At 39.7% G+C, this 19,632-nt stretch overlaps 1 protein-coding gene across 1 annotated transcript in view; it reads left to right on the top strand.

Annotated features, from left to right (window-relative positions):
• Positions 1-9,659: 9,659 nt before the first annotated feature.
• Positions 9,660-19,632, top strand: part of CPNE4 (copine 4) — a 109,208-nt gene continuing 99,235 nt past the window's right edge. Inside the window, exon 1 of the mRNA XM_026090644.1 lies at positions 9,660-9,761. Coding sequence (XP_025946429.1) covers positions 9,741-9,761 — 21 coding nt within the window. The 5' untranslated portion in view covers positions 9,660-9,740. The remainder of the gene's footprint in view (positions 9,762-19,632) is intronic.

Here is a 19,632-nt window from a genome sequence, read left to right as displayed (position 1 = left end):
CTTGCTCCAAAACACAACTCAGTCCATGGCCATGGTCCCACTGGAAAGAGTGGCCTCCAAAATATTGTCTCTTGCAGCTGCTGGCCTTGCACTCCAAGGTAGCATTGGGATTGCTGAGCATCCATGCTGGAAGAGCCTGTGTCTGCAGAAGACAGGAGGCACTGAGGTTAGGAGCCCAGGGCTTGGAGGTGCCAATGTTCCTATGTTACAGAAGTTCTCTCAAGTGTAATTTTTGCTCCTGTTGTAACTTTGTAGACTTCAGAGGCGCCTTTGTTCAGGTGACAGAAAGATCTACTTTTGTCCATTTGTATCAAAACTGTGCACAGGCACAAGCAAACTTGAAGAAGAAAAAAAGAAGCGGTTTCTGTAGATGAAAACTTGAGCAGGCTAGCTCAAGTCTCCTGGGGCTCCTCAGTCCTTTTTTAAACTTTAACTCATGTTCATCCATTTAACACAGGTATTAATGCAGAAAGCTGGCTCTTGAGCTGTTGTAATTGCCATACCTGGCAGCTGCCAGTAACATCAGAGGGACAGTGGCAGTTCACATCAAACAGAAGATGTGAGCAGAAGAAACAAACACTTCTGAAAGGGGAGGAAGCAGATTTTAGAGGTAGAAAGGGAATCCTCAGGTACCTTTGGAAAGTCTCCCGTCACTGACACTGTAATCGCAGCATGCTGTCAGCACAGAGGCTCCTATATGAAGCCGGAGCCATCTGCCCACCTCAGGTAAGAAAGGGCATCAAAGATCTGGCATAACATTTATGCTAAGCCATAGTTCCCTTTGGGGAGTGCCCGCTCCATCTCACAGACTGATTCTACACTGAAGTGTAATTGCTTCCTGTACCTCAAGTTAGGTAAAATAATCATTATTACTGTAAAAGTCAATGTTCTAAAGCAGCTAGTTGTTTGAAAACATAAGCCTAAATTTTCAGGTGCCTGTGAAGGTGTTGTGTCAGGTCACCTATAACTGAGAGTTCGTAACTAATTGTGAGGACAGCTTCATGGATTAAGCAGCAGTATGGATGAAAGGACTTGCACAGTCCTCTCTGCCAAGGAGGGAGCCCTCCCCCGGGGCAGTGATAACAGGGGGCTGAAGCACCAGCAATCTCTGGGCGTGCGATTGAGCGCCCCCACGGAGGTGCCAGGTGCTGCCATGGCTCTTAGGAGAGACAAAATCCTTGTGCCGTTTTGCAGGAAGGTCAGTTCCTCATGAAGAAGTTGCCCAAGTCTTTTACGACTACCTGAAGCAACATTCTCTCTTCAGGCTTGTCCTTCTGATCTCTAGCAGGGCTCAAAATATTACACACAAAAATTCAGAATTACAAGTGTTCATGTGTTAAAGGTAAGAAATCTTCTAGAGGAGGCAGTTATTGCTGTCTCACTAATGTGTCATGGTCCTTCATGGACACTCTTCAGTCCACTTAATCATCGTTCATTGGGAAGACCTGAATTTACACGGAGTTGATAATATACTCTAAAGAGACATTGTGCTTTTCAGGTTCGCTGAAGTGTTCTGTGACCATCTCTTGCAAATTGGCTGCACTATGCACAGTGTAGTAGCTGGTGCAAGAAATTTAGTCCTTTATGACCCAAGGTGGATAGATGGAAAGAGCCTGATATTTTACAGTTTTTACATAAAGGGAAAATTCTGCAGTTAGGCTCAGAGAAGCTGCAGTGTTTATGTTTGTCCTCAGTTATAAGAACAGGGCTGGTGTTCTTTGCTAGTCCATTTTTATTCCAAATCTTAGTTCACAGAAGGCGGATTAAGAGAGCAATACATGTCTTACTTCCCCTCCCTCAGCCTGGACTGGCTGGGTAGTAAGTGAAAGCATTTGCAGATGTCACGGTCGGGGGTTTCTTCTTTTCCAGGCAAGGAGCTGCCTCGGGAAGCTGGTGTCGGTGCAGCAGCTTGAGCCCTTGCTGCCCTTGGGGCCTCCTCCAGAAGAGCAGACAGGCTGGGAAGAGTTGGGGCAATGCTGGCAGCCAAGCTGAGATGTTGGCTAGTTGAAGAGGCCGAGATGGGTGGAGGGTTAGCAAAGTGATTTGTTTGCATATGTTTGGCTGCTGGGGCTCACTTGCATGTGAGCCCAGCATGACGCAGAGACATTGCTGTGTCCTGGTGACCCGTCCTGGCCCTACGTGCTGTGTGGAGTGAAAAGCGCTGGTGTTCAGTGTTGGCCGGCGTTCCCCGACGCCTGGAGCCGTAGCATTGCATTCATATTTTAAGCAAACTGAAGACGGTATTTGTCATTTTAAGGCACTTTTTACAGTTCAGGAAAGGTTAAGTGATGTGGGTGGGCATAGTTGCAGTCTGTTTCTCTGGGACAGTGAATGTTTTATAATTTGTAGAAAGCAGAACAATGAGAGAAACCACACAGAATAGCTGGTGGCTAAGACCTGTGATGTGAAGGACCAAAGCTGGAGTTCCTGGTCTGAATCAGACAGAGCAGAGACCTTGCTCTGAATCTCTGATGTCCCACATGGACAGCTGGGTTGCTTTCAAACCTTTCCGAGCAGAAGTTTTATCAAAACTTTGTGGCTAGCAAACGGTCCACGTTTCTTGTTTAACCTAAGTTCATGTCCCAGTGAAAAACGCTTTCGTTGAAAAATTCCTAACCATCTCTGTACTTGTTGGTACACGAGAAATGTGACTCTTCACCTGTGTTAAACCACGTGTCTTGTGTAGTTTCTAAGTGTATATGTTAGATGCTTTGCACTTCAACCCTAGGCCAAATTAATCTTTTAATCCTTTCATTTTACAAGGCATGTGTGGTTTTTCTTTTGCTATTTGTTATTTATTTATTTATTTATTTATTTATTTGGGGGGGTTGTTTTTTAAAATATTTTTGGTAGAAAGTAGTGGATGAGGCTCTACCCATATTGCAGCAATGTAATCCTCCTAAAACTATTCAAGAATTATGGCAAAATAGGACTCCCAGCACCGATGAATGCAGACAAAGTCTCACCAGTGTATTATCAAGAAAGTGATCAGAGATCCAGTGGGATTATGTGAGAGTCTCCCAACACAGTAACAATTTTAATCAGTTTGCTTTTATTCCAGCCCATACAGTGAATAAAGATCATCATTCCAGCCCAAACAAACTTGGGTTTTGTGACGTGAGACACTATTTGAATAAAATGAAAGCATTTCTTTCCAGAGGAGAGCAAACTAAAAGAAGGTGTCCAGTGCATTCAGGGCAGGTGTGAATGCTCATTAATGCATTAGGTGAGCCCTCACTTTTTTTCTCCTGTATGTGAAGTTTCCTGCAGGACAGGGTGAGTGGGAGGGTTCCCTTTGTGCTCTGCAGGGTCTTGGTGCAGCCTCCAAGGAGGTCAGTGCTAACTGCCCCAAATGCTCCTGAAGCTGAACGTGGCTGCTGTCGCTTCCCCAGAGATCCTCTTTTGTTGCAGGAAACTGGGAGTTCCCTTTGCACAAGGGCTCCCAACCAGTTTAGCTCCTGCTTTCTTCATACTGGGGATTGAGCATCACTCTTTCCCATCCCAGATGAAGCTATTGCCTTGTTCATCTCCTGAATAATGTTAACAAGCTTTGCCTGCCCCAGGAGGGGTTAGGACTGTTTGTCCCACATTTTTTCGGGTTTTCTAGCCCTGGGAGCTTGGGGTTGCTCAGAGGAGACTCTGAATTCTGTAGTCTTGTYGTCTGCCAAGGATCAGATATAGATCCTCAAGTGCAAACACTGAGTGCCTTCCAGTATGGTGCCTATTGTTACTGTATCTTACTGCATTTCTGAGTGACTGAGATAAACTGTATGGAAATACTTATCAACAATAATATTTCTATGTTCTTTTCAAAGGTATAAGCATGTAAGGCAAATTCCATCCTGGAACTTCTCAAAGAATTTGTCCATACTATATATTAAAGATTATCTCAGTGGGATGACTGGGAGACCCTTGAGGCCTGGACTTTTTCTATGTATGATTTTTTCCAGTGCTTGATAACAGGTCTTCCTGATCATGACTTGAAGCTTTGCAAGCTATCTAGTACTTATATCATATAAATAGAAGAAACTATTTGCAGATAATTTCCAGACCATTCATATTAAATGCTTCTCTTCCAGCCAAACTGCAACTAAAGGATTTTGCCAATGTTGTCAAGCTTGCGTATGGAGTGTTGAGCTCTGTAGCCTAAGAAAGAGTGAAAGACCTATTGGTTTCTCTTCATTGTTTTCAAACGTCAATTAAACTGAAAACCAGGGCTATAAATTATAGTGACTTTTGCAGTAACTTTTCATTTGTGGAACAGAGATGTGATGGCATAAAAGCACTGTTAATAATAATAACAAAATTAATAACTTTCTTGGGAGCCACCAAGCAAAGTGTAAATTGCTTTCTGCTTGGTAACAAATTTTCATGTAAGGTACTGTATCATGGAAATTTTCATTCTTGTTAAAATTCAGATGGCCTAAAAATAATGCTACCCCTTCACCTCTGTACATTTTGCCATCTCAGCTGACAAATGTGATTTTTCTAGATTTAATCAGCATTTTGTAATGGCTTTTACTGAAAATATAGCTGCTTCATTTTCCCCTGTTGGCCTATAAAATGTATAGGGAACAAGGKTTTTTTTGATGGTCTAAAAACTTGCTAAAAACATAACAGTCACAGGGAGTATGCTTTGGGATGAATGCCTACATCCTCTTTTTAATGGAATTTACATGTTTATGGCTCTTCAACTGATATTTTAAAATCACTTAAGGAAATGCAGTGCCTGTGCAAGTTCTCAGCCCACAATTCTGCAGTCCAGAGCTTTTTCTTCGTTCATGAGGCAGGTTTATCATTATTAACTATTGCATTCCCATACTGTTTTATGAATGCAATTAAAATATCATCAGAAGGAATCTTCTGTTGGTGAGAAGATGGTGAATTCTCCACAGCTGTTTGACTCCTGGCTACTCCTGGTTGCTCTTAGCTTCAAAGATGTTGAGTAACAGTCATTGAAAATTTAGTGGTTTCATGCTACATGTTTATATGTTTGCCAGAAATACGATGGACAACAAATAGGTACCAGTTATCCATCTAGGACACTGAGCTTTCCACAGAGCTGATCTGTGTTAAATGCTGAAGCGTGGTCTTGAGGTGAAGAGCTTCAGATCCTGTAGATAATTCTGTTTCCCTGGTTCCCAGGGGCATGCGCAGAAAGCAGTGTTTATAATCACTTTAAAGCTTTAGACACCAGGTAACAGAGTGAGCTTCTACCTAATTCTTGTTCATCCCTTGAATATGTAATAGCTTCTACTTCTACTAATTTTGATAAGAAAAGAAAAAAATCTCCCCTCAGGCTGATTCTTTTTCCTCTGGTTCACTTTTCAGCTGAAAGCAGGGAATAGAGAGGAGATCCTCAGCCCATACTTTTAACTGCTGAATTACATCTCTGTCAGTGAAGGTTTACTAGTTTTTTTTGTAACAAGACCAAAAGTAAAAGTGTCACTTGTTTATAGCATGCTGCTGTTGGACTTAAAAGCTCTCTTCAGCAAAAGAAATGGAGGTTTATTGTGATCGCTGGTATTTTTCATCATGTTTTGGAGCACATTCAAGCTGAGTTCTTACCTTCTGAATTTTCAGTTGAGGAGGCTGGGCAAAGCAGGAGTGTATTTTCTTTAAGGGTCTGAGCCTTCATCATCCATGTTAGTGGAAGTAGTGTCACTGATTTTGGGTGGCCATGGAATTAAGGACATAGGGCATAAGGTTGGGCCTGTGTTCCATGTTAGCATGGAGCATGTTACCAGATTTTACTTTGAATGCAGCAGGTTTTGCAGGTAGAGATGACTTGTTGTGGTCAAAAACAAGTCAGCCTTTTTCTGATGTCTGCAGCATCGTGACCTCTTTGATGTCAGCAAGAAACTGCATCTAGTAGTATTCCCACCAGTTTCTGTCAAGGCTTTACACTCATCCCGCGCTTCTTAAGAGAACTTTAAGGTTCTAGAATTAAACATTAGAGCAGAAATACTCAAGAAGGAACAGCTTCTAATAAGTGGTAAAATTCAAGTGGAGATTATGTCTTGTTTTTATATAGCACTTTTTCTCCCAAAGCGTTCCCTGAGAGTTAGTGAATTTATTGAATTGTCTGTTCACCACTACTTCTCTGGCATGAAACACATCAGCTGTTTATCAGCGCACAGTCCTGTTGCACAGCAAAATGAGGAAATAAAGCCAGGCTTCCCATGCTGAGGACCCTATTAGACTTTCTAGCCAAAGGTAGGGTAACTGTGAGATATGCTGACAAAGCAGATTGGAGACAAGTTAGACTAATGGGATGAATGCTATCGTACGCAGCTGACTGCTGAGAGAAGCATGCAGAATTTTATACTGTTTATGGGGTTGTTGGCATTGCTTCTTTCTGTATAGATTTTTCTCATGCACTCCAGTGCTCTGACATACTGGCATGATGTATCATCTCAATAATGTGTGAAGACTGGGGAAATTCAATGTAATGGCTTTATTTCAGTACAGTGTCTGTCAAGAGAAGAATGTCAGTCAATCACAGGCTGGAAAAAGCAAACAGTGTCCTGTTGCTATGTGAGACTAAAATTCTTAATGTCACTGTGTGCAGACCTGTGCCTCCATTTTCATGCACTTGACTCCCTTGAACAGTCATGCATTTTATCCATGTTGAGCACAAGTCTAAATCTTGCCACATTTCACACTGGAGTGAAGAGAAACATTTCCCCACATTCCAGCAGCAGGATATTGGAGATGAGGAGAAGGAATGACAGAGAAACTTTAGTTAGTGCCTGAGGAGATCTGCCACACCAATAAAGCAATTAAAATTACTTGATTGCCGTTAAATTAACAGTTTATTCACTTACAAGGAATGAGTTTAGGAGATTGAACTAAATTAAAGTATGACTGTAAAGAAAAGTTTAAAACAGATCATTTAAATGTTTTGCTTATTGAATCTGTTGATGCACTGTTTCCTAAAGTGACCTCTCTTCTGCAAGTGGAGAGAATCACTTTCTGCTCAGAAGAGATGTCAGTGACTTGTTGCAAATTGCTCTGTTTGGAATAGTAGTTATAAACATGCCATTGAACTGACTGGTCATCTTAAGGAAGGAGTATTTCATGTTGTATCAGCAATGGTGAATTCAGGCCACTTTGACAGCAAAAAATTGTTGACATAGACTGCGCACCTGAATGAAGGCAGCTGGTATCCTTTCTCACTTCTATTATTCTTATTATGCTTTGCATCACTGTTACCAGAACCATCATTTTTGGGCAGTCTAAGCAAAAAGATTAAGAGCTGAATTAAATAAATAAGGCTTCTTTCCTTCTCATGATGTTGTTGTCTTGGCATAGTCAGAGCACACTGACAAAACTGTGTGCGGAGACAGCAGTGCTAGCACTGGTTTGCATCTGTTCGATGACTGGTAGCATCTGTTTGATGATTAACTGAAGCATTTCAGCTGTTAAAGCTGTCAATCTGACACCTTTCATGAGTACTACAATAAATCTGTGCTACCAGGAACTGCTCTTTTTTTTTCCTGCTTTTGATTTACTCGATTCTTTGTGTCCTTGCTGATAACTACCAACAAGGCTAATGTGCTATAAACTTGGGGAGGTGAAGCAAATGGCTGTCATTTTTTGCTCACAACAGATGTTCCTGATCAGGAATCAGACAAAGGATCTCATCACTCTTCCTTGGAGCAATTTAATTTGTCCATTCCATGGCATAACAGCCACCTCCTGCTCAGTGAGTGACATGCCCAAGTCCTACTTCATTTTAGGATCAGCTCCTTTAATCATACAGAATTATTAGCTTTTTCTACTCAAGGACAAAGGGAGAGGAAAAAAGGAAATTACTTCATTGCTTACAGTGTCACCAATAATGCATCACATTGAAAAGTAGCAAAAGCCTATTTCCAAAATAGGAAACCCAGCTACTACATTTTAAGTAAACTAGAAAGCACTCTTCTGAGCACTTTTTTGAAGAAATAGCAGTTTAGATTTTATGGTGTCTCCTTAGCAATTGTAAGGCTTGGAGGTAGGAATATGCAGCATATAATCCATCACATTCTTGTAATGTAACTTGGTGAGGTGGAAGAATTGATATATTTGTAAAACATGTTGTTTGCCTTGGATCTGGTTCCCAACTCCTTAATAATGCAAGTTGTCCAAAATGAGTAATTACTGGAGGTGTTGCTTTTCCTTTGAGTTTACTAAAACTGTATCGCTCTGCTGCTGTTATATTGTGCTGGACTGGTACAGCTGGAAATGGAAATTCTGTAGTTATTTACCAGTTTATTAGTCTAGGTAATCACAAAGTAAGTTACCCCATACCACCCCGCCTGTATTATTAGCATATTTCCAAAATCCAGAGCATATGTTTTATTAGGAGGAACTGTGATCTCTTTGTCTTCTTTAACCTCTTGACTAAATTTAAGAGAGGTTTGATATTGCTGTGGATAGGGAGTTTTTCATGTATTTAGGCGCAAGAGTTAAAATTACATGATGATAGAGAAAGAGCTGAAGGGGTCTTTGTGATTGTTGCTGTTGCCTTTGTTAGATGAAATTAATGACTTCTAAGAGGTGAATAAGTGCTCCAAAATGATTAAATTACTGCTGGGTAGAAAAGGCCACCCGCTGGTCCACCACAATAATGGACTGTGTGTGCAGCAAGTCATACCCAAGCCAAACTGGAGTATGTTAGCTAAAGTTGTCTTAGTTGCTCTAAAATCATGTCCTGGCTCAGTTACTGTGGTTAAGCTGAAGGGAGATATCTTGCTGAGGCATGATAACTTGATCATACTAGACTTTTTGCCCAGACTTCTCATTAAATTTTAAATGGCTATAACAGGAAAATAAGACCAGCTTGATGATGTAATGAAGTCTCGTAGGAATTTAGTTAAAACTTATTTGGATCCTTATGGCATATATAAGATTTTTCTCTTTTTAAATTCCTACTGGCCAAATTCATCCATAATGTAGCTCCAGTGATCATAGCTGAATTGTATTGTAGGTGTTTTTGAACATAAATTTATCTTTCACAGTGTGCCACTGTTTTCAGAACTCCAGTAAGTCCAGTATTTTAATGAATTCTTTACTCCAATGGAGCCAGTTGTGACTTGATCTCTCTCAGCCTTTCTCTGTTGATCACATGCTCTCTTTGCATTTGTTTATGCATTCACACATTGTGCCACTAAAAACTGCCATTGTGAGGTCCCTAGAATTGTCTTTCAGGCATTGGTTAGCGGTGTGCCCTCAGCACAAGACAGTTTTGCCTGTGCACAGCTCCTGATTCTGCCACCCTACAGACTAATGTACTCAAGAGGGAGCAGTCATCACTCACCCTGCAAAGGAGACTGGGGACAGTTGCTGATGTTGCTATCAGTTTCTGCATAAGACTTGCTAGAAAGGAGAGACAAGGGAAGTTGGCCCTATCTTGCGCATATGCCCAGCCTTGCACAGAAATAGGACCTGTGGCTACCCATACAAATGATAGTATCCATGGCCATAGTCACAGCTGTCACTTCTGATAAGTAAGCAAACTGTATTTGAGAAACTCATTGTAGTCCATCACTGGTAGAAAAAGAAACCACTTATGTGACCTCTCTTCCTTTTGGCAGGTTGACAGGACAGAAGTGATTCGAACCTGCATAAATCCTGTCTTCTCCAAGCTGTTCACTGTGGACTTCTATTTTGAAGAGGTGCAGCGGTTGCGGTTTGAGGTCCATGACATTAGCAGCAATCACAATGGACTGAAGGAAGCAGATTTTCTTGGTGGTATGGAATGCACTCTTGGACAAGTAGGTTTTTGCCATATTTTTCCCCAGTGCTTCTTCTTTTGTTCATATGTGAAATACATTGCTTTGTTAAAAGACCAGTGGGTGAAATTTGTCATTCATGACAAAATTCTTAATCAGTGCTTTGAGCTGAATAATTAAAACTTCTGCTGGTTTGACTTACTCCTGCAGTATAGCTTCAAGTCAGCCAGTGCTTTAGGGAGCTGAGCATCAACAATTGGTCATGTACAGTAAGAGTACAGGTTCATTACACCAGTGTTGAGTAACAGAGAAAGAGTTGAGGAGAAAGTTATTGTCCCTAACATTATATGGGATTTAAAGCAAGTTCCCATTCCAAGGAATGCTTACAAATATATTTTATTCCCATAGGGTAGTGCGTAGTGATGTGGCAAATAGAGAGATAGGGTTGGATTCATTTCCCTGACTCTCTGTCATCCTAATGTTAGTGGTCTAAACCTAACTCTTACTCTTCTAATTTCCATCTTTAGTCAGTAGAGAAAAACAGGCAGTTCCAGTAGGTGATTCATTCCACCTGAGACACCCATCATAGATTAGGATAAATCGCCTTCAGGAGATATCTGTCTCTCCCCATCAGTTATCAAGATAGTCTAGACAGCTGGCTTAGAGTAGATACTGAACTTTTTAGATAACTAAATTTAAGGATGATCAGTCCTACCGAAAGGATCAATATCTAGCAGTTGGCAGAACCAGGACTGCAGCAAATTTCTATATTGCTGACTGATAGCATGCTACAGTGTCCCAAGTATCACAGAGTTTATTTCTAACTGGCAGACTTCGTGTTATGCAACATCTCATAACACAGATCTCAGCTCTGGCCATAATAGCAATACTGAGGATGATCTCACTTTCACTGAGCTGAATATAAATTGGCAGTCCGCTCTGTGGTCTGGGGTAGCTTGCGTGACAGCAAGAGCAGGCAGTGCTCTCATTTAGGTTATCCTTTGCAGTACTTCCACGTAAACTTGTAACCTGAGCATGATTGCTTGGCATGGAAGCTGCTGCAAAGATTTGCTTCCTGTTTCTCACCTTTTGTTGTTCCTCCCTCACCCCACACAGATCCCTTTTTTTTCTCTCCTTTCTGTTATTCAGAAAAGTCAAAACTCTAGGGCCAAACATGCTGAAAGAGGAAAACTCCTCTCACTGAGAGAATTAATAAGAAATACATGCATTTCCTGACCCAAAAGCTCAAGATGAAGGTATTGGTATTTAGGATCTTCAGAATGCATAGTGAAGTCTGTTCTTTCTGACAGACTTCTTGTGGATGTTCTGTGGCCTCAGTCAATGAAAATAAGCTATTCCTATAACACCAAGAAGAGTGAGAAACACAGAAAAAAATTATTACAGTGTTTTTCTCTCTGAATTGGCTTAAAAATGAAGGAAAATGTCATTGCTGCTGCCTGTAGCAAAACCATGTCTTTGTAATGATTTGATCTCTATAAATGGTACACAGCTGGGTTGGTTGCACTGTAATTTTGACGGTAACTAAGAAAAGAATAACAGTGTGAAGTCTGATAGCACAACTGTAGCCTTGCGGTCTCTGATAACATTAAGACATTTTCTGGTGGTGGTGGTTTTTCTCCCAGTTTTCTAGTTTTTTAACTTTGAAAAATTCCTCAACTCGTTTAAAGAACAAAATGTTAGCATTGGAATTGTCATCCAAGAAAAGCCAGTTTTGAGGAGTCCAGGACTCAAAATCTTGTAACACAGGCTGTACATACAGAGCTTACACCCATACTTAGAAGTTCTATGTAATTACTGCATTTTTTATGATGATAACAGAACCATGGCTTTTCTTGAGCTAATTTTGACATGAGTTTGTTGCTCTACATCAATTTCATGGCTGAAAAAAACATTGTGATTTTGTGAGTATGTGCCTGTCTGTCTATCAATTCACTTGTACATTGCAAGTAGGTCTCAACTGAGACATGCAAGCAGGCTTTGGATGTCCCCCCATAAATGTGCCAACTTCCATTGCTCTGTTTCAGATAATAGTTGATCACTAAGGAATTCGCTACTACCTGAACCTGTTAGATCATCAGTTAGATGTGTAGTAACCCTGCAGTTTTACCTGAATCATGTAATACTCCTGCCTAAAACAAGATTGGTAGGAATAACAAGTATTGGGAAATGCAGTAGCACGGTTGTGCAGTAAGCTGTTGGAGAGAAGAGGGTTTCTCTTTCTTCAGGAACATTGATCTCTCTAAATCTTACATGCAGCCTATCCAATAGATACAGTTGTATCAGAAATTTGGGGTCTTGGATGGGAAAGATGGAGAACTGTGTCCATTCAGGAGGTGCCATCTTTAACAGCCTTCTCCCAAATGCTGAAATAAATGTGTCCCAAGAGAGTGATAAGGGCAGTGACTGGTACGCTGTTAGGTCCTGAACATCCACTGTCTAGGGACACGCTACTGGATTTTCAGCAAGAGCTTTATGTCTACTGCTTTTGCAGAGTCAAGCCAATTCTGTGTCTGTCTTTACTGGTAAATACTGCAGTTAGCAACATTCTGTCATGCAGTCGTCAGTTATACCTGGATGCGAAGAGCAGATACGTCAGCAGGCATTTCATATGCTGCACTATTTATACACAAGTAGAACAAATGGTCATGGATATATACCTGCTGTGTGTAGTTAGGAAAAAGTCAATGTGCTAAATAGAGGCATTTCCTTAAAGTAGTTACGCTCAAGAGTTGCCCTTTCAAATAAAAAAATAGCAGATGTCTCTTGAAGGAGTTGGGAGAGGTTGGTTGGTTTGTTTTTAAGCACTTAGAGAGTCTGCTCCTTTGTTTGTGCTTCTGGCATTGTTCAATAGAACTGAGTGCAAGCTTCCACTCTGAGAAGCTCCAGTTACCTTCCAGTTTCCCAGCGTCTTCAGTGTATCCCAGGAACATGCTGAATTGCAGAATATTAACAAATGTATTCTGTACAAAAGTTAGTTGCCCATTAAAATGATAGTCAGATCAAGAAAACACTGAAATATTATAGAAGATACTAAGTTGAAAGATCAACCAAATTTTTCTCAGCTGGTAGCATCTTCTTAAAATATGGTTTGCCTTTATAGGATACAACACAGAAGATAATACAAAATGGAGTTTCTTGAACAACTTTACATCAACAGGATGTACCATACTACAACTAATTATGTTTCCCATTATGTATTACTTTCTAAGTAAAGTGACAGTGCTAAACGGTAGGTTTGTGTAATTATTTTAAAAGATTATTCATTGTTAAATATTTTATTATTTTTTCATTTTAAGGTGTATTTTTAAGTAAGTGCATAAAATTCATATCTAAGAATAACACTCATCTGCAGCTAAGGGAGTTGTATAGTCATATGGTATCTAAGCAAGGATTCTATACTGTATTGTGGTTCCAATCTCATAAAGATTATTTTGCATTTGAAGCATACTTAAAGATAATTATAAATATATATAAAATATATGTATATTATAATATAAGTATAATTAAAGGACAGATTTTTTTTTTCCTATGGTGTCCTTTTTTAGAAAGAACAGAGAATGAAACATCCTTAATCCAGAGATGCTTGTGAAATAAGTTCTTTGGATTTTTCCTGTGGCCTTTGCTTGATTTAGGAATAGATTCATAAAAACAGAAGATAATTCTAAAGTATCAAAGTTTACATTTTTAGTTTTTACCCTAATTTTAGGTATCTGTGCACAAAATTCCTACCTGGAAGACATTTCTTGTCAGAATTAGAGCATGCAACCAACTTTTTTCTCAGAGCTGTTAATTCTTGGAATTGAGGCTGAGCCTGGATAATTTCATCCTATATGAAATAACTTGGAGGAAGATGTGATTAAATGAGAAAGCCCTGTGATATGACGCTGAAAGTGGAGCCTGAACCATGACAGAATAGTGGGTATGTTTCAACTGACCTTAATGAAAGGCTGAAATTGGAGGAAAAGTTTAGTGCAGTTTATTTGAAGTGTCAAGCAAGGAGATAGCATAGATATTTAGGAATATGATTGTGCATGCTCATCCAGTTCAAATCATAAAATAATTTAGGTCAGACCTCTGGAGGTCTCGAGTCCAATCCCCCACTCAAAACAGGTTGAGTTTGAGCAGGTTGCTCAGGACCATGTCCAGTTGAGTTTTGAGTGTCTCCAAGGCTGGAAATCCCACATCTTCTCTAGACCTTTGTCCCAGAGCTTGGCCATCCTCCCAGTAATTATGTCTTCCTGTCCCTCAGGTGTGCCCGTACCTATGTCAGGAACAAAGAAAAGCATAGACATAACGAACCCTAGCTCCTGCCTCATATGGAAACATTGACATTGAGGCTTTCATTTACAAATACTCGTAGTAGCCTTCAGGTTGCAAAAGAAAACCTAAATTGGTGAATCAAGGGTAAACAAATGCAGGATGGCTTAGCCATCACTAGTCCTGCTTTGGGACGAAGGGAGTAATAGCAGCCTTCTTAAATTGCTGCTGCAGATGACAGCTCTCTCCCTTTGGAGCAGAAGTGTTGGGGCAGAGCAGTGGTTTGGCAACGTGCTTTCCACTGCAGCGTAAATGGCTTGGGACACCCCAGTAGGCTCTGCATCTACTCTCTAGTCTTCTAGCTCTGGGATTCAGTCTGAATAGTTGCAGTTCTTCACATAGGCACTGCTAAGCAGAGGGTGAAGAGTATATCTTTGTAGGATAACTGCCTTTTTCCTTTCTTACATGCTTTGATTAGCAGTGAAATCATGAGAGTAGTAATATTTTAACTGCTGTATATTAATAATATATAATATATAATATTGTAACATATGATCTATACAATACATATTAATAATATAGAACAACTGCTATATATTAATAATATGTTAAAAATAATATTTTGGGACACCAGGTTTAACACTGCTTAAAGATGACATCTTGGTTTCAGACAAGTGCTTTAGGTGCTAAGAATCAGTTCTTCCTTGTTTCTGGTTCTGCAAATGTCTGTAGCCGTAAGGACAATAAATTTTCTTCCCTTTCCTTTTCCCTTTCCCTTCTCCCTTTCCCTTTTCCCATCCCTAGGAAAAGTGTTCAGGCACTCTCTCAGACTGATCACTTCCAACTGAATGCCCATCTAATCACTGCGGTCTTTGTATTCTTGTTGCTATTTGTGATCATTTGTACCAAGGGGCAGGAGATAGATTTTCTTTTTCTGTCCATCAAAACCTAATGAAAAAAATATCTTAGAGAGACAAACACTGTCAAAACATCAATAGCCTAGTTGTCAGGATATTCAGCTAGGATGGGATAACTGCAAATTCAAGTCCTTTTCTGCTTTTGTATTACTGCCTGTGTGTTTTCTGAGCCTCTCTAAAGCTCTCTTATTAGAATTGTTCTATTTTATATTGCATTAAATTTATAATGCATTAAAATTACATTATTTAGTACAAGAGGGGCTTAAACTTTCTAATATCCCAAGTTCACTTCTTAACCATACAGGAATTAAGTATTAGGAGGTTGGCCCAGAAACTTTTTTTTTCTCTGAAGTTTTGCCCAGACGTCCCAGGCTGATACCTAAGAACTCACAAAAATGGTTTCAGTGAATAATCATTTTCTGACAAGAACTGAACAAAATTATGCTGTCAAGACAGTCCTGATTCCTGTTCAGCTGTGCCTGCAGCATCTTTAAATGACAAGAACAAGTAAAGTTGTTATTTCCTAAATGCTATGAACCAGCCCAGCTCTGCAGTGATGGGAGTAGCTTTTCTTCCACTACTTACCACAGTTGGTCTCTGCCATTTGTAAATCTGATTCCATGCCTTGTTTGGTTTCTTTTAATTTAGAGAAAAGTTAAAATACTGTTACAATTCGCAACTCCTTTACTCAACAAGTATGGAACCTGTAGAGAAAACTCTGCAGAGAAACATCTTTTCCTGTCAAGAACCTTTTCGAGTATTATTTAAGGGATTTAATATCTCCCACAAATGCACATGTGTACAAGTTATATTGAAAATCTTTCTTCTCACTAAGAAGTATTACTGTCTCCGTTAATACTTTTAACGCTATCGTTAGCAGATTATGTACTTGAAAATTCTGACTGGTGATTAATGCAGTTTCAGCCATTGCAAATCCCCTTGCTCTTGTATTGGAGAAAGGCTAGAAGAGCCATGTTTGCACTCAAATTATTTTAATTGAAATAGTCTGTATGAGAATAGCTGTTTAATAGACAGTTGACTGCTTCTGTGGGGCAAAAGATATAAGGTTGGAATTTTCAGTGTATTTGGATACCTAAGTCTCATTAGATGTCTGTGTGCTTCTTAGGCTTCTTTAAATACTTGGCCTTTGATCTCCTCCATATGATGTTGCCCTGTTCATTAGTGGAATGAATGATGTACTTGATTAGATAAGAATATTATTTTCTACTAGGGCTGACTCAGAGCACAAGCATATCATCCATGCAGCACTCTCCCTAACTTTCCCTCACCATTTCAACACCTAAGTTTTCCCCAGGGAGTCTTTGGTTTGCCTTTTGACACTGAAACATGATCTCTGAAGCTGTAAGATTTTCAGTTATAGATGAATCTTGCTGATCAAAGTTAATGGAATTACTTGTACAGTTTGTACTGCTTTGTTTTACATATGTTTTCTTCTGTTTCAATTACTGCAGCAGTCTAGAAAACTAATTTAAAATTTAGTTTTCTATTATATTGAGTTATTATTATAACTAATTGTAAAAGGGCTGCGTACACTACATACTAATTAAATTCAAAGACATTTTATACCATCGATAAGCTATTTCCTGTAATATTTTTATTGCCTCTTGTGATATAGATACCTTTTTTCTCAGTGTTCTGTTTTGATTTGACTATTTTCAGGTACAGATCTTTAACAAAGACAGGGAGAGCTGTAATTCAGCTCTAAATAAACTGTGAACTGATCAATACTATAGGGATCAAAAGAAATCCTGACGAGTGGTGAGTATGTTACAGAAAGTATCGTGTAAGGGGACGATGATTACAGCAGTCAAACTGGTACTACCAAGAGAAAACAAGAAATCCTGTGAGCAGGAATGAAGCTTTCTTTATCATGGACATACATCCAGTATCTGTGAAGGGATGAACTCATCCCCAAACCTTCATGAGGGCAGAGTAAGGTCCCTGATAGCCACCTGCTATCTGGTCTCTTTTCATGTTGAAATGGAGTGTGTTTGAAGCATCTCTGACCCTCTGTTACCGTCTGTGAAAATTATTCGATGGGTTCAAAAGAAGCTAGGGAACAGACAGCAAGACAGACACATGGGCATCACGTAAATCTTGCTTCATCACAGACCAAACTAAAGACAGATGTGTGAAGAAGGAGAGGCAGTCTTTAGACTGTGAGTCAGAGCTATCTTTATTCTTCTACCCTTGCTTACATTGATCATTTACGTACACAGGTAAAACATGAGTAAAGTCTATCAGTTTATTTGTGGGTATTTAGAAGCTTACAGTTGACTTAAATGAGCAAGAGTACACTAATATTTTAACTGACAAACTTTAAGGTATATTTTGCAAATGTTAAATCTCTAAGCATTTGTCTACCCACTCTGGTTGTACCGTTCTACCTACATCAATATGGTGAAAGTATCATGGCCTGTCAGGTGGGAGATAGTATAGCTGTGAAAAGGTACTTTGTGTGATGTGCTTATTTTCGTGCAAGAAAGACCTCAAGAGAGTGTATTCCCTAACTAGTAAATATGTGGTTATTGTCCGGAGTTTTACATAGCATAGAATCCTTCTCTTGGTTTATATAGGAAGTGAAAATGATTTTGGAAATGCAGCCAAGTCATTTTAATTGTGTGTATTAAAACCASTGCCTCAACCCACCAAATTTAGCAATTGCTTATCAAGAAAGAAACAGAGCTTAGATAAAAGATGCTTTAGGTTAAGCCAGCTGTGTATTTTAGCACCTTTTGTGGAAAACGGTTCAGAGAGCTGTATCTTTAGGCGTGTCTGAAAAAAATATTCAAATCAACTGTTGTTTTATAAAGGTAGGTTGCTGTACAGTGCTGAACAGTCTGAACTTGGACACTAAAATTTTGCAAGTACTTGTCTCACTTCTTGGATCTGAGCAATGCTGAGCACAACATGGTACCAGCAACTAAAAAACTTACCACTTCTAGTGGAAGAACAGAGCAGTTAAAAGACCCACCATATCGGATCCTCTCCAAAAATGTGGAGGAGAGCCCGAGAAGCCTTAAATGGTATTCATTCTCTCTGTCCAAGCAGTGGGGTGCCAGCAAAGAGGATGACAGTAGGACAGAAACAAATTTCTGATAAGCTGTGTTTGAAGCACTTGATGTTTTAGTAACTAATAGATAGCTCAGCTAGAGAAGGACAACTATGACACTGTACTACAGGAGTTTGAGTCCCCTTTGAAAAGGAACATGTTTGATTACATTTTTAAATTAAAAACAAATGAAAATATGGAAGGCTGATGGAAGGCTGAAGACTGAGTCTTGTCAGTTTTGGGCATTAACTGAGCCCATTTTAAGACACCAAACCATAACTAATAACTGGGGCAAAACACTTGGAAAAGACAACTGTGGGATGCAGAATTAGCCCTTGCTAAAATAATTAAAATTGCAGAGCTGAGGAAGTCACCCAATCCTGGTTGAAATTTAACGAGGGAGGGGGAAACAGAAGTGTGATACTGTGAAATGTAAATCACTATATCACAAAGAAAAACAGTTTGGGCACAATGTGCAAGCTCATAACTGGCCTCACAAACACCACCACAGGGAGATACACCCACTGTTATAAACAAAATAGTGCCATGTTTGAAAAAAGATGTCAGTGAAATGCACCACTTGGGAAGAGTGTGCATAGTGCAAAAAGAAGGATGAGCAGGTTAGCTCAGAGAGGATCAGTAGGTAGCACCATAGTTGAAGGTGCATGGGGTGGCAGTTCAAAAGCAACTGGAATGTTTGTGAGCCTTAGATTGAAACACTGATCCATGAGCTAATGCGATACCAAGAACATAGACCAATTGAGTGGACAAACCTCAGAGCTTACAGTGGTTGTTCTGCAGCTAGAGGGGTAGTTCAACTGCAAATCTGGAAAGATTCAAGTTTAAGTAGTGCCTAGGGAGGAGGGGAAAGTAATGCTTGTTTAGTTAAAAACCCTATCAAGCCATGGAGCTGATCAAGGATATACATCCCCTGGAGGGGAGTTAGATGTCTGAAGAAGAATTTGCAGATATTTGCAAGGGTTGGTGAGAGATCTTTTGAAAGAGTATGCTAGCTACTTTTCTGTGCTTGATATATCTGCAGGATACTGGTGAAAAGCTGTCAGAAAAAGAGACTTCCTGCTTCTACATACACCACCTTTGTCTGGTGGGAGATTGTTTCTCCAGACTCCAACTTGTATTGTGTGTGGCACCAAAAGCGCTTCATGGGGCAAGAAAATGCATTTGATGTGAAGATTCAGTCTATGTAGAAAACATTTGAATCAAAGGAAAAATACTGAAAAAAATGACTAGATGCTCTTAACAAACCTGAGAAGAGTTGGGTCTGCTAGAATAAAGCTAAGCAACTATGCAAATTTGGTGAAACTGGAATAACACATCTGGGAGAAAAATTAATGCAGGTGCTGGGAGAAGATTGTAAAGCTTAAGCTATTTATCTGACTATCCCCACCGGCAAAGAAGAGATACAAAGATTTCTTGGAGTTGTGGATTGTGGATGGAAACTGGTGCCTAACCTAACTGTCTGAATAAGTAAATTTGGACCTTCTGCAAAGAGGTCCACTGGACAGAGGAAGCCAGTCTGAATAAAGAATTTGAGAAATTGAAGGAGTTATTTTTTTAAATGATCCTAATCTCTATTGTTTTAACAGTAAGCAGAAAACTAAGTTGTGTACACCCTTACATGCCA

The sequence above is a fragment of the Apteryx rowi genome, unplaced genomic scaffold (assembly GCF_003343035.1).
Source record: "Apteryx rowi isolate R43461 unplaced genomic scaffold, aptRow1 scaffold_868, whole genome shotgun sequence".
NCBI classification, from domain to species: Eukaryota; Metazoa; Chordata; class Aves; order Apterygiformes; family Apterygidae; genus Apteryx; species Apteryx rowi.
The sequence above is the reverse complement of the archived record's forward strand: the minus strand, read 5'-3'. Positions and strand labels throughout refer to the sequence as shown.